This window comes from Panthera tigris, chromosome B3 (genome assembly GCF_018350195.1).
Source record: "Panthera tigris isolate Pti1 chromosome B3, P.tigris_Pti1_mat1.1, whole genome shotgun sequence".
Classification (NCBI taxonomy): domain Eukaryota; kingdom Metazoa; phylum Chordata; class Mammalia; order Carnivora; family Felidae; genus Panthera; species Panthera tigris.
In genome coordinates, this window is record NC_056665.1 from 59,949,805 (window position 1) to 59,965,294 (window position 15,490).

The 15,490-nt window shown below is 38.0% G+C and overlaps 2 protein-coding genes across 3 annotated transcripts in view; one reads left to right on the plus strand and one right to left on the minus strand.

Annotated features, from left to right (window-relative positions):
- Window positions 1-1,951, minus strand: part of TMEM62 (transmembrane protein 62) — a 45,458-nt gene extending 43,507 nt beyond the window's left edge. Inside the window, exon 1 of one of the 2 annotated variants that reach the window (XM_042989039.1) lies at window positions 1,827-1,951. In XM_042989039.1, the coding sequence (XP_042844973.1) occupies window positions 1,827-1,852 (26 nt within the window). In that variant the 5' untranslated portion in view covers window positions 1,853-1,951. Of the gene's footprint in view, window positions 1-1,795 lie in introns of both variants that reach the window. The other variant, XM_042989045.1, reaches the window with a different exon arrangement.
- Window positions 1,952-2,014: 63 nt separating this feature from the next.
- Window positions 2,015-15,490, plus strand: part of UBR1 (ubiquitin protein ligase E3 component n-recognin 1) — a 133,268-nt gene continuing 119,792 nt past the window's right edge. The window contains exon 1 of the mRNA XM_007081724.2: window positions 2,015-2,187. Within this exon, the coding sequence (XP_007081786.2) occupies window positions 2,107-2,187 (81 nt within the window). The 5' untranslated portion in view covers window positions 2,015-2,106. The remainder of the gene's footprint in view (window positions 2,188-15,490) is intronic.

Genomic DNA, 15,490 nt, shown 5'->3' on the forward strand with positions numbered 1-15,490 from the left:
CATCATACAGAATACTTAAAAGGGTTGAGATTTTGTAACATTTTTACTGCTCCATCAAGGACATTGGGAAACAGATTCTCCCCTCCCCACACTTTTTTTTTTTTTTTTTTTTTTTTTTTTTTTTTACTGCAAGAGCATGGTAGTCAAGAAATTACTTCTAGATCACTTTGGTGACTTGAATTTGGTGCCACTGCTTTTTATTTTGTGCTAAGAGGCCAACAGTTTCACCCACCATTGCTTCTGCATCAGTTAATACAAATATCACATGGCTCATAAAAAAAGAAGCACAAAACTTCTTTGTTATCACTATAGAAGTTACTATAAAAGTTTTCACCCCATCAGCTTCCTAAATTTGGGGAATTCCCAGGGAGTCTGTAGACCACACTTTGAGAATCAATGTTCTACAATACTTTTAATGGCTGCAGAGAATTACATTGTATGGAGTGACCAAAGTTTATTTAGCCAATGTCCTTTATTAAGAGCACCTGAGTTGTTTCTAAATTTTCTCCATTACCAGTAATGATGCAGTTTAAACTTCACTTGCATCCTGAATTAGATCTTTAGGATATGGCCTTAAAAATGGAATCACTGGGCCAAAGACTATGCATTTAAGAAAAACTGGCTTCTGAACATTGCTTTCTGTAGGCTTACTAATACACTTGTTTTTTATGTAACAATGAATATCCTTCCAGCTTACCAACATGGTGGTTATCTTTAAGAAAAAACAGAAACAGACCAACTTTACATCCAATAAATGGAATCCCATTTTATTTAATTTGCATTTATTTGCTTACTTGTTAGGTTTTTTCATCTTTATACAAAATTAGTGAGTTGCATATTTATGTATTTTGCCTATTTTTGTATTGAAATAGTCTTCTTTGGGATTTTATCTGTTCGTCTGTCATGAATGTTGCAGGCTTTTCTTCCCAATTTTTGTTTACTTTTAACTTTGTGTAATTTATTTTTATATGTAAGTTTTAAATTTTGACTAAATTACCTATCAGTCTTTTTATATTTTCTGCCTTTGGTGTCATGCTTTAAAAAGCCTCCTCTGTCCTAATATTATACAAATATTTACGTTTTGTTTTTTACTTTTTTTTAGTAAACTTCAATTCATTAAGAATTATTTTGATATATATGATTTGAGGTAAAGATATGACTTAGCCTTTTCCCCAATAGTTAGCTTTTAATTCCTTCCAGCATGTTAGCTTTATCATTATTTTTCTCGTTGTTAAAACCGTATATTAAATCGTTAGTTTGTAAACAATTTAAAACAATACAGATGAAGTTAAAGTAGCTCTTGACTAAGTTCCTATCCTCAGAGCTATTATTAGTTCTTTCCTTTCAGGCTTTTCCCCTTGCATTTAAACGCACATAAGCACAAATATATAGTTTACGGCAACTTGGGTTCCCCCCCCCCCCACTTCACTTAACTCATCTTTATCTTTCCACAAAAATCTACTTTGTTCTTTTTAACACCAACGTATGGTATTCCCTAACGCGGATGACCATGTTTATTTTGTCCTCCCTCTATGGCTAGACGACTACAAGGTTTCAATTTTTCGTTATTTCTTCACCCACCTCTCCCCAAAGCGGATGCGGCTTTAGCTTTCTTGTGCGCATGTGCAAGTGTCCATGGGCTACATTCCTAAACATGGAATAGCTTTGAGTACTTTCTCATTTTGTGGGTTCTGGGGAGCCACTGCGGGTACGGAGGGAGACAAACACACTCAGACCAACAACCTGGATAGAAAGAGACCTAGAACAGGTTCTCAGCCCCCCACAGTTTTCTTACTTTCAAAATGGACGCTGAATTTATTTTTTACCTCGTAGACGCAACAGTTCCCAGCATCGGAACCAGATGCAAAACTATTCAGAGGCCAGGCACTACGACTAAGAAATTAGGAGAAGAAAAACCTCCAGCCCTAAGGTCCGTGACGCTTGCTTCCGGGAAGCGGACCGGAAGCCACGCCTCGATTCTGCGTCAAACCTGACTTCAGGGGCCGTCGTAAAAGTGTCGCCCGCCCCGTGTTTCTTGGACCGGCCACAGGTTTCCGCTTGTCTTCGGCCGGGGGTCTGGAACTGCGGGTGTCAGTTTCCCTCAAGATGGCGGACGAGGAGGCTGGGGGTGCGGAGAGGATGGAAGTCAGCACGGAGTTGCCCCAGACCCCTCAGCTCCTGGCATCTGTAAGTCCTTGTAGGCAAGTTCCTTTTGTCCCCCCCCCCCCAGTCCCTCCATACCGCGCTCAGGAGGATGTCGGGCTTCGCCCCTTATGGCGGCTCTGGGGAGGGGGAGTCGTATGGATTGATCTGGAAGGAAGCCATGGAATAAAAGTTAGTCATTACCCACAGTCCTGCCGGCCAAGTCTACGGAGTATTATGACTTTGTCATTTATTAGTCGTGACGAGTTCAAGCATGTCTCTATCCTGAAGTAGAAATAACTGGTGATGCTATTAGATGCTCTGGTATGGGGGCTAAGACGGGATTGGAGGAAAAGCCATTTGCCGATGGACGCAGTGCCACCTTCTCTTGATGACAGAAATGCAGGACGCTGCACCTAATGTTATGTTTCACAGCTGGCTGGGTGGGGCCTGGTAATGGCAGGGAATGCTGTCAACTCATGTCAAGATACGGGGTGTAGGAACTGTGGTCCCTCATTCTAGTATCTTGAGAACCCCAGGCCTAACCCTCAGTGGAGGAACCCGTCATCTGTTCTTTCTAAAGGTGAAGAAGAAACTTCCAGACTTTTCAATACAGAGCACACCATTAATTAATTTCGCAAACCATATTTTGCCCTTGTATTTTGCCCTCACTGTCTCTGAGCAAATTTGAGTTAGCAGTCTGCCTACAGGGAGAAAGCAGATGAGGAGGATAGGAGATAGGTAACTATTAGGGAATATTCTGGATGTCCCTGAACATCTAGTGGGGAGCTAGACAGGGAATAACCAAATTTTGATCGATGCATGATGTTAAGAGTTTTATCACTTTGTCTTTATTGCTGCACATAGAAAAGTGTAGGATATATACCTCTTTAAAAGTTCTTTGTTTTGTAGTTTTAATAAAAGCATTTTTTGGACTATTTAATCATGCAGACACTTAAGCATTGTTGTTTGAGAGAATTAAGTGAGCTCCAGAAATAAGAATCCACCGGAAGGACTGGAGCGACTGGCTGGGAGATAGAAACCAGGTAGGGAGGGAGTTGGAATAAGAGTTTGGTGACCAACTAGAGCAGTGCTTGCAACCATCCTCCACCTCAAATAGCAGTTCAACCTCACTTCACTGCTGGTGTTGAAGGAGGAAGCATCTCTTTGAGATGATAAGAAATGAGAAGGTAGGAAAAATTGAGAAGCAGCTGAAACATCTGGTCTTAATGGTAGCTTGTGCTTTTTTACCTCTTAGAAGGAGTACAGAAACTGGACAGAAGTGTTACTGTAATTTTGTATTGCCAAATGTTTTGCCAATGCTTTGATACACTAATTCTTCCGGTGGTATAGTAAAACCTCCTCAATCCAGACTCCACTTATTTGTAATTGGAGATTAGTACAGGAATCAAGCTAGAGTTATTTTGCAAATTCTGTACTTGAAGAAATACGAGATTTCTTGGGGGCAAGACTTTGGGTTTTGCAAAGCAGTAGGTAGATGCCAAGACAAGTGTAATAGCCTGAGGGAACTCACAGTTTAGTGACACAGATCAGACAAGTGTTCAAAGAATTTTAATACAAGACAGGGTGATCTAAGAGGGTCATCATATCTGGATGAAGACCAGATACTTTTTCCTTTCCTTTTCTTTTTAAAGCTACCGTCTTCATTTATTCTGACAGTAGAGTGAGATACTGGTCTTCCAGTTTACTATTTCTTTGCTGTTAAGTGAAAGAAGCCCAGAAATTCTTTAACATTTGAATCATTTTGTATTATAAACTACCATTGGGAGGCAAGGAAAACAAAAATAGTAAGTATGGGACAATTATAAGGTTTTAGAAATCTTACCAACTCCATTAGTCTTGTCCTTGGTTATACTTTGTTTTCTTTAAAAACAGCAACAACAACAAACAACAACAACAAAAAACCCCAAAACTTTCTTCTTAAACTCCAGATCATTTCTCTGTCCTATTGCTATGAAAAGCATGGAGGCTTCAAATTCCTAATATCACCTAACATGCAATTAAGGTGAAATAATAGGTATGAATTATGGGGCATTTATAAAAGCCATTGCTTAAGAATCATTAAAGGAATTGATTTTTTAGGTCTGGGGTGGGGAATTTTCACAGCATACCCTCCTGATTCTGAAATCCTGGTCTGTGGGCCAGTCACACTTTGAGTAAGACTTAGCTAGACATGTGGAGATTGTCAGTATAGAGTTGACAGTTGAGATTGTGGGAAATGGAGATCTTTGAAGAGGAAAGTGTGTGTGTGTGTGTGTGTGTGTGTGTGTGTGTGTGTGTGTCTGTGTGTACTTGTGCATATACACAGAGACAGACATGGAGGGGGAGAGGGAAAGGAGGGAGAAGGACTGGGGACAGGAATGATTGAATTTCAGGGATAGAAGATGGAGGAAGAACCAGAGAAAGATGTAAAAAGGAAACAACCAAGCAGGTAGGAGGTGAGAGTAGCATGGTGTCATAGGGTATAGTTTCTAGGAGAGGGTCGTTTATTGGGTTCAGAAGATAAGGACTGCGAAAAACTGGGAATTCAGAGAGTTGGTGGGGTGGTCTGACAGAACTTCTGCCTTCTGTCTTCTTTGACTGGATTTTCTTTCTTAAGTCCATCTCAGATGTCTTCTAGCATGGTACTACCCTCTTTTCTTTTCCCTGTCTACACACTCAGCCTATGTGATTTTGTCCAGTTCTGTGGCTTTAAATACCATCGGTATGTGTTCAGTTCCCAAATTTATATCTCTAGGTCATCTCACTTCTGAGCTCCAGAATCACAAATCCAACTAACTGCCTACTTGATATATCCACTTGGATGTCTGATAAGTGTTTCAGACAGGGGGAGCAATTATGAAGCTACTGCTGTAACCCAAGCCTTAGCTGATGGTGGCATGTACTCGAGAGAGATATCGCTGAAGATAAAGAGAAGTAGATAGATTTGAGAGAGACTTTGGAAGTATGGTAGAAGCAAAAAGATTTGCTTATGGATATTAGGCCTGAGGATAAAAGGGAAGAAACAAATGATGTCTGGATCCTCAGTTTTTGGTTTAAGCATTCATGGCTGTGGCTGTGTCATATTCTGAGAGAAAGGACCAGGTTTGGGGAGGGGAAAAGACGGAGGCCAATCAAGAATTTTGTTCTCCCTGTCTCATGACATTTCCATAATAGCTCTTGAACACAAACAACTCTCTCTGTCTCCACTCCACCTCTCTAGTCCTATCACCATCTGTTGCCTAGGCAACTGCAGTGGCCTCTTAACTGATCTCTTTGCTTCCATTTCTGCCCTCTTCCAGTCTATTCTGCACAGATCAGCCAGAGTAATCTTTTTAGGACTAAATCAAATCATGTCAGTATTCTGCCTAAATCCTTCAATGGCTTCCCATTTTATTTGGAATAAAATGTGAACTCATTACAAGTTTTTCAGGACCATGTGTGATCTGGCCCCTATATCTTCCCCTCATTTCCTGTTATTTCTCCTCATTCACTATTAGCCACCCTGGCCTTTTAGTTTCTAAATCAAGCACAAGATCTATCTTCCTTCGGGGCCTGTGCTTTGCTTTTGTTGCTTACTGTTCTTTTTTCCTGGAGTGTTTTTCCTCTGTTTCTTCTTGATACTTACCAAGTCTAAAAGATAGGTTCCTCTTACCCTTGTCTCTCAAACCACCCTGTTTATTTCCTTACTGAACTTCCTATGATTTGCAATTAGTATGTTGTCTTTATTTACTTATTTGAATATCACTCCTATCTGAATGTAAGCTACATGAAGGCAAGGATTATGTCTGACTTGTTCACTGATATATCCCAGTATGTGCTCGAAATAGCAGACGTCTACATATTCTTAATGAATAACTGAGGATCAGCATCAGTGATTTGTTTTAACAAGATTGGTAGTGATTGGGGAGGGAGGTTGTGAATGGAGGATGGGGAGAAAAATGAAGGGGCATATTGGGGTGGTAGCTAATGTTAAAGTTTAGGCTGAATGTGGCAGGGAGAAGAGGGTGTAAGAAATGCCAAAGTAGGAATTCTGGGGGAATTGGTGGTATTTGAGGTATTAAAAGTTATGATGTTGACATAAGTGGAAGAACTGAACATTGTGCTCAGTAAGGGGTTTTGGAGTTTGAGAACATGGAGGTACATCAGGTTTTGTGATGGCAGAGCCAGGTTAGCTGAACCTCTGTGTGTTCCTAGGGCACACTTTTCATACTTCTGTTGCATGCAGCATGTCTCAGCCTATCCTCAGCATTGCCTGTTCAGTGTCTGTGTTTCCCTCTAGACCATAAACTCCTTGAGAGCATGAACTGTTTCTTGTTCACATCTCTATCTCCAGTACTAACACATTGCTTCAAAATTTTTGTTGATGCATGCATGAATGAATGAATGAATGAATGAGAAGACATTAACTGAGGTGGAGCAGAGGTAGAGATAATAAGAGTTGAGGAGGTTAAGAGATAATGAGGCTAAAAGTTTAAAAATGAAAGGGAAATTTTTATTTCATTTTAATTTTTTTTTGAAAGGGGAATTTTTTAAATTAACATTGAGATATCCTTTATGTACAATAAAGTGATTCCATTGTAAGCATTTAGGTTGATGAGGCTTAACAAATGTACACACATGTGTAACTATTACTAAATTGGGATATAGAACATTTCCATTACTCCCAAAATTATATTGTCCCCAAATGGGGGGATTTTAGTTTTTTGGTTTTTTTTTTTACATCTAATATTGTTATGTTTGTGTAATAATCAGTATGAAAATCAAGGAAAAAATTATCCACAATCTCAAATGTGTGCAGAATCTTTAATTGATAACAATTTTTTTTTTTTTTTTTGATAGTTGACTTTAAAATACTGAGATGGGGTGCCTGGCTGGCTCAGTCTGAAGAGCATGTGACTCTTGATCTCAGGATTGTGAGTTTGAGCCCCAGATTGGATGGTAGATTACTTATGAAAATAGGAAACTTGGGGTGCCTGGGTGGCTCAGTTGGTTAAGCGTCCAACTCTTAGTTTCGGCTCAGGTGGTGATCTTGCAGTTGTGAGACTGAGCCCTGAGTCAGGCTCTGTACTGAGCATGGAGCCTGCTTGGGATTCTCTCTCCCTCTCTCTGCCCTTCCCCTCCCCTGCACTCTCACTTTCCCAAAATAAATAAATGAATACTAAAAAATAAAAAAAAGAAAAGTCTTTAAAAAATAAATAAAATACTGAGATAGTAGACGAAGGAATAAGAAGTTATATGTTCTTTTCAGTGGTGGTGATATTCCTTAGAAATTGGAATATCTATATCATTTTAGGCCACAGCATAGCTTTCTGTAGTTAAGACACATTTAGAAGGAGAAAACTAGGATGAAAACCAAGGTCTCTGGAGTTCTGACTGAAGGGCTTTGTCACCAGATCATAGCAGGGCATAGTGCCTGTTGTTTTTTTTATCACCATCTCCTAATTCTTATTGCAGGCAGTTAAGAAAATTGATTTTCGGTATCAGACTCTGTGAACTCAGACATGAAGCTGAGGCCTAAAACTGCAGGTCAGAGTGATCGATACAGTTCCACTACCTGTAATAGTCTAGAGAAGACTAGTGATTTAGTGTGGATAAGCTGGTGCTGATGATTGACTGCTTATGTTTAATAACAGACATCATCCTGCAAAATAAAGAGGGTTTTGTCCTCAATACTGCAGAGAGGGACTGGGTAGATACGTGTATAATCAGTAATGCCTGATGAAGCAATGCAGTGTCCTGCCCATCCTCTCTTCATGTGGGATTATTTCAGATTTCCCTTGCCATCATTTTACCCATTTTCTACAAGTGTTAATTATACACTGTGCTCTATGAAAGTTTTCTTTAGGCTTTTAACTCATTGCCTCAGATGACTTAAGACAAAATATTAAGACCTCTTTAGTCCTGGGTAATTTACTATGAACTCCTATGTGTTCTTTTAAGGTATTCTGAATTAACATGCCTCCTGTTGAAGAAACAATTGTTATTTGATGAGTTCTTTTTTTTTTTTTAAAGCATTTGTATACTTTTTTTTTTAAGTGTATGTATATACTTTTGAGGGGCGTGAGGGGTTGAGAGAGAGGAAGAGAGAATCCCAAGCTGACTTCATGCTGTCAGTGCAGAGCCCAATGTGGGGCTCCATCTCACAAACTGTGAGATCATGACCTTAGCCGAAATCAAGAGCCAGACACTTAATGAACTGAGCCACCCAGGTGCCTCTGGTGCAGCAGTTTTTTAAATGTTAAGTTGTACCCTATAATAAGTTAAGTGCTTATGGAAATATGCTGTACTAAATAAATGTTACTGAATGACTCTGGAAGAGTTATTGTGCTTCCTTAAGTGCCTCCTTGCTGTCTGGGAATGATATAGGCCCTGTTGAGAATGGGGTCTGCTGTTAATCACTTGAATGTAATAATTCTCCTTCTAATAGTTTATTTAATGCCATTCTTCAGAACAAAGTCTATTTGACTTGTTTGGAGGAGTGGGGCTTAACCACTTGGTGTGTCTTTATGGACTACCTTTTAAAATGCCTTTGAACTTTTGGTATTTATGAGTAAGCCAGAATGACTTGAGAACACAAGGAAAAATCTATGAATTTATCCATTTATTTATTTTTAACATATTTTCTTCCTTTTTTTAAGTTTCTGCCTTGAGAATTTCACTATTTAAGTTTATTTATTTTGAGAGAGAGGGAAAGCATGAGCGGGGAGTGGCAGAGAGGAGGAGAGAGAATCCCAGTCAGGCTTCTGTGCATGGAGCCTGATGCAGGGCTCGTGAAATCATGACCTCAGCCAAAATCAAGAGTCAGTGTTTAACCAATTGAGCCACTCAGGTGCCCCATTTACTTTTATGTACACACATATTCTACCTTGTCATCTAAGAAAGAATTTTAGTTTATTTGCAGATATATATTCAATAGAGTAGAAAGATAGTGTGTATTCCACAGTTTAGGAAAGCAGATTTCATTCATCCAAAGACTTCAAGGGGAGCTTAGAAAATTGGAGCATGAACCTGTGATCAGAGAATAAAAAGGGAGAGAATGGCTTAGGAGGGACTGGATGCCTTCAAAAACTAAATTCTGACAGGGTGCTTGTATATTATCTTAACAGAAAAGAAAAAAGAGGGGCCTTTTTGTCACATGACTTTGTATTTGACCCTGGCTTATTTTATCAGTGGCCATGAAGACATAGTATACTTACTTATCATATTTACACACAACACAAAGCTGGCAGGGATAAGAAATACATCATAGAACATACACAGAAAGAAATCAGGCTGAATATTGCATCAAAACTGACAAAATGGAAGTTAATTGTGGTGAAAATACAACCTTATACCTAGGACTCGGTATTTGTGTATAGGACCAGGTCTCTTATATGCGATCAGTCTAAAGGTTTTGGTTGTCTGCAAACTCAGTAAGTCATAATGAGATATGGCTACCAAAAAAAGAATGTGATCTTTTAGAGCTATTTAGCGCCATGGATAAGGAAGGTAAGAAACAGTTCCACTTCTCTGTATGGAGGCATGTTGGTCACATTCCATAAAAGTAATCAACATGGAGAGTGGTCTGAATACCATGTCATTAGGGATGGCCAAATGTCATTTCTAGGGATGGACAGATTTCTTTAATTTCTATGTTCTAGCGTAGCCCCAGAATGAAGAGACTGATGAGAGACTTAATAGTTATTTTCTTCATTTATTTGAAAGGCTGTTGGTTGAAAGAGCCCAAAATTGTATTGGATTATTTCAGATTGCATAGGGTAAAAGTTATAGGAAGGTAGATTTTGGGTTGATTATGAACTGTAAGAATGGACATTGGCCGAGAGGAAGTGTTCAGACAGGTTTTGGGAACTGATTATCAGATGTGTTGTAGAATTTCCTCATGGAGTAAGCAGTTGAACTAGGGTTTTTGTTATTGTTTACTTGTTCTTAAGCTTTATGAATCTGTCAAATAGTATTACAAGAAAACTTAGTGTAACCAAAAGATTTCTTGGTGCCTGGAGATATTCCAATTACACTAATCCAGTACTTACCATGAACAATTCTAGAGCCTCCAGATTTTGTTACTCCTTTAAAACAGAAGAATTAGAAAAAAAGTTACAGGGCCTTTAAAGCCTGGTAGATACCAAACAGTTGTCTAAGGAAGGGTAAGCTGTGGTTTGAACAAAAGTAACCTATTACAAGTTAGTTTCTTTTCCAGAATGATGTTTCCAAGCAGGCATCCAAGTCCCTGGGTCAGAATTGAGAACATATCTTTAATCTCCGTGGGGATGAGGAAAATGTTTGGAATGTTTGGGAATTTAAATATTGTGAGAACTTGTTTTTAGCAAAGAGTCAAGTTAGGAAAGCCTTCTCTTAACTGCAAATGTTGAAAAAAAATTTTTTTTCCTTCTGGACCTTGAAATTAAAAATTCTTAATTTTATTCTTATGTCAAATGGGTAAAAACACTAAAAACAACCAAACAATAGGAAAATCAGGCCTACTCCAGCCACCAGTAATCCCTGAACATGTCACCTAGTAAAATACATCCTGTGTAGTTTTTCTAATTTGGAAAAAAAGACAAACTTAGTCAAAAAAGATTTTCCATAGATGTGACAATAATCTAGGAAAAAGTCTTCATGAAAAAGTAAAATTATACTTTAGCTCATTTAAGAATTCTATAGTTTTAGAAGGCTTAATGTCATCATTTGCTTTGTTCTCTCTAGCAAGAAGTCCATAACATTCAGCAATGACTGAGAACTTTTATTAAGTACTTGTGTAGGCCTGTGGGGATACAGGGATTTGTAAGGCAATGGTTCTCCCATCAGGGAATTTATAGTTTTGGTGAAGAGGCTAAGTGTACACATACAACGATAACTAATATTATTTGCCAGAGGTATAGGTACTGAATGAGTACCTCCTTCAGTAAGTGCTGTATTGGAGTTACAGGGGAGAATAATTTTCTTAGGCTGATCAGTGAAACGTTCACAGAGGAGGGCCTTAAGCTAGATGGACCTTAAGGAATAACACTCCATGGGGGTGGAACGGTGGACAGCTAGTGGTAAGATCACTGGAGAGGACATTTAAGGCATCAACACCCAGACATTCTGCCCAAATCAGCCAACAATATAAAGATAACATCATAAAATACTAGTTCTTCGTACTAAAACATCCAATGACTAAGATATGCAATAGGCAGTTTTTAGGGAAGAGACTTCATTTGGAAGAAAAAAAAATAAAAAGGTGAAACTATGTTACTTGTTTTGTTTTACTACTAAAGTGAAATTGTTAGTCTGGAGGGTAAATTTAAAAGAACTGTGTACTTCTATTTGGTTGAGTAGAATGAGCACTGAAGGAGTTAGGATGCCTAAGATCTGTTCCTGGCTCTGATACTAATTGGCTATATGATCTTGGAAAAGCCAGTTAATTCTCCCTGTGATTCAGTTTTTTCATACATAAAATGAGAGACCTGAACCAGAAGATCCCTTTGGTTTTAGTGACTGTCAAATTTCTCATGTTCTTCTAAGAATTCTTCAAAAACTTGAAAAGAACTAATTCTATGACTTCCATTATATAAGTAACACAGAAAAGTTTTTTGTTTGGTATATAGCAGTAAATATTCAGGATTTTTTGTTTTGTTTTGTTTTTCATGAGTACTGTTTGGAGAAAATAACCTTAGGTATACCGTAGAACATTAGTTATTCTCTATTTCACAGTTACAATTGTTGCTACATTTCTGGAGAAAACAAGATGTTGGTCTGTCGAGTACCCTAGAAAAGTTGGAGTTAGAATACTGGAATGGAAGGTGTAGTTTTTTTTATTTTTTTAAGGTTTTAGTAAAATATTTTTAATTTTATAATTGAAAAAAATCCCCCCAAATATGGAAAATATCACTAAGAATATTGTTCATATACACTAAGCAAACATACAGATTCCATGAAAATACATTAAAATCTCACTACCCACTGCTCTTAACATTTTGGTGTGTATTCCTCCTGATTTTTTCCCTCATATAAATAGATATATTTAACCAAAATAAGGTTTTATATATACTGCTTTGTAATTTGCTCTACTAAACTATACATTATTAATGCCTTTCTGTATTAATAAATAAACATCTTCAGTATTGGTTCTTTTTCTTTTGAACTCATTTTAGACTTACAGAAAACTTGCAAAAACAGCACAGTTCTTTTATATCCTTCACTCATGCATTCCCTAATGTTAGGCATCTTCCATAACCACAGTATGTATCAGGGACAGGAAACTAATGACACTAACTAAACTATAGACTTTATTTGAATTACACTATTTTTCCCACTAACATTGTTTTTCTGTTCCAGGGTCCTATCCAGGATCCCACATTACATTTAGTTATTATTTCTCCTTGATCTCTTCCAGCCTGTAACTATGTCTCAATTTCTCCAAAGTCTTTTCAGGTTTGTAACAGCGTCTTGGTCTTGACTTATATTTCTTTAAAAAAAAATTTTTTTTAAACATTTGTTTGTTTTAGAGAGAGAGCAAGAGAAGGAGAGAGCGTGTGTGTGTGGTCGTTGCGCACATGTAGGGGAGGGGAAGAGAGAGGGAGACAGGAACCAAAGCAGGCTTCTTACTGTGAGCGCAGAGCCTGATCAAGACTCAGCTGCTTACCCAACCCAGGCACCGCATCTTGCCTTGTTTTTCGTGACCTTGACATTTTTTAAGAATATTGAAGTTAGTTTGTAGAATGTTCCTCAATTTGGATTTGATGTTTTCTCATGATTAGAATGAGGCTGTGCAATTAAAAAAAAATTTTTTTTAATGTTTATTTATTTTTGAGAGAGAGAGACAGAGTGTAAGCTGGGTAGGGGCAGAGAGAGAGGGAGACAGAGAACCTGAAGCAGGCTCTAGGCCCTGAGCTGTCAGCACAGAGCATGACATGGGGCTCAAACTCATGAACTGTGAGATCATGATCTGAGCCGAAGTCGGATGCTTAACCAGCTGAGCCACCCAGGCGCCCTGAGGCTATGCATTTTTGGCAAAATAATACAAAAGTGGTACCATAAGCTTCTCAGTGTATCACATTAAGGGATTCTTGATATCAATATTCTTGTTACTAGAGATATTTATCTTAATCACTTGGTCAAATTGGCATCTGCAAGGTTTCTCTACTTTAAAGTTATTATATTTTTTCTTTGTAGTTATTGTCTTCAGGAAGATATTTTGAAACTATTTGGCATCACCTTAAATGGGTGTATTATATCTTACAGAGTTTTTAGTTTTTTTTTTTCTCTTAATTGCAAAAGTATTGACACTTGTGTAAAAAAGGTCAAACAGTATAACATTGTTTTGAGTAAAATGTGAAATCCCTGGATTGTCTCCCCAGTTCCTTCTCTCCATGTAACCACTGTTAACAGTTTGGTGTTTCTCCTTCCAGATCTTTATCTGTGTTTAGGAAAGTATATGTTTGTATATGATGTACAAAATAGACATTTAGGTGGACCTCATTTTTTCAGGTACAAGTGACATTATAGGAACACCCTGGTATATATATCTTTGCACAGTTGGGCAATATGGCTAAATGATAGATTGCACAATTTCTTAAGCTATTTCCCTATTGATGGACATTAAAGTTTTTAGTTTACTGTTTTTATGAATAACTTTCCACACGTAAAATGTGTAGATTGAAAAAATAAAATAGTAAAAAAATAAAATAGTAAAATAGGCTGTCTAGAGAAAAATAAATCCTTTTCAGAGCTCTTCCTACTGTAATTTATTTTGAATCCTTTCAGAGATTTTCTGTGTAAATGTAAGCATACATAACTATGTCTCCTCTGTTTTTTTCCCCATCTCCCTTTATAAGTGGTAGCATATACTCACAGTTACATATCTTTTGTTTTTTATTTAACAGTGTAACTTGAAGAATGTTCCATATCAGGAAATACAGATCTGTGCCCTCCTGCTTTTTATACTGGCTGCATTTGAATTTATATATCATGATCTATTCAACTTGTATTGGGAGACATTTAGGTTGTTTCTTGCCTTTTACTATTATAAATAATGCTGCAAATAAAATACTTGTATTTCTTATATTTTTGTTCTTTTTGCACATTTGAGTTTACCCAAGGAATAAATTTCTAAAAGTGGGAATTCTGGGGCAAAGGATTTTTAAATTTAAATTTTTTTAGGGGTGCCTGGGTGGCTTATTTGTTAAGCATCTGACTCTTGATTTTGGCTCAGGTCATGATCTCATGGTTTGTGAGTTTGAGCCCCCTGTTGGGCTCTATTCTGATATGCAGACCCTGCTTGGGATTCTCTCTCTACCTCTCTCTCTGCCCCTCCCCTGCTCACGTGCTCGCTCTCTCTCTCTCTCTCTCTCTCTCTCTTGTTCTCTAAATAAAATAAAAACATTAAACATTTTCTTTCTTTTTTTATTACATTTAATTTATTTTTGATAGAGCACAAGTGGGGGAGGGGCAGAGAGAGACAGAGACACAGAATCCAAAGCAGGCTCCAGGCTCCTAGCTGTCAGCACAGAGCCCGACACGGGGCTCGAACTCACAAACCGTGAGATCATGACCTGAGCCAGAGTCAGATGCTTAACCGACTGAGCCACCCAGGCGCCCTTAAACATTTTTTTAAATAAAAAAAATTAATAATTATCTCAAAATTACCCTTCAGAGAGGATGGGCTACTTCAATTCCTACGATAATACCTAATTTTAACATAATGTATTTTACATAAAATTTTTTAAAGTTTTTATTTTAATTACCGTTAACATACAGCATTATGTTAGTTTCAGGTGTGTAATATCGTGATTCAACACTTCCGTACATCACCCTCTGATCATCGTGACAAGTGCACTCCTTTTTTTTTTTTTTTAATGTTTACTTATTTTTGAGAGAGACAGAGAAAGACAGAGTGTGAGCAGGGGAGGAGCAGAGAAAGAGGGAGATACAGGATCTGAAGCAGGCTCCAGGCTTTGAGTTGTCAGCACACAGCGCTATGTAGGGCTTGCACTCATGAAATGTGAGATCATGACCTGAGCCGAAGTTGGCTGCTTAACCTACTGAGCCACCCAGGCACCCGACAAGTGCACTCCTTAATCCCCATCACCTATTTTACCCATCCCCTTAACTCCTCTCCCCTCTGGTAACCATTAGTTCGTTCTCTATAGTTAAGAGTTTGTTTCTTGGTTTGCCTCTTTGTCTCTCTCATCTTTTTTCTTTTGCTTGTTTGTTTCTTAAATCCCACATATGAGGGAAACTATATGGTATTTGTCTTTGACTTAGTTCGCTTAGCATTATACTGGCTAGCTCCATCCATGTCATTGCAAATGGCGAGATTTCATTCTTTTTTATGGCTGAATAATACTCTTGTGTATATATATAC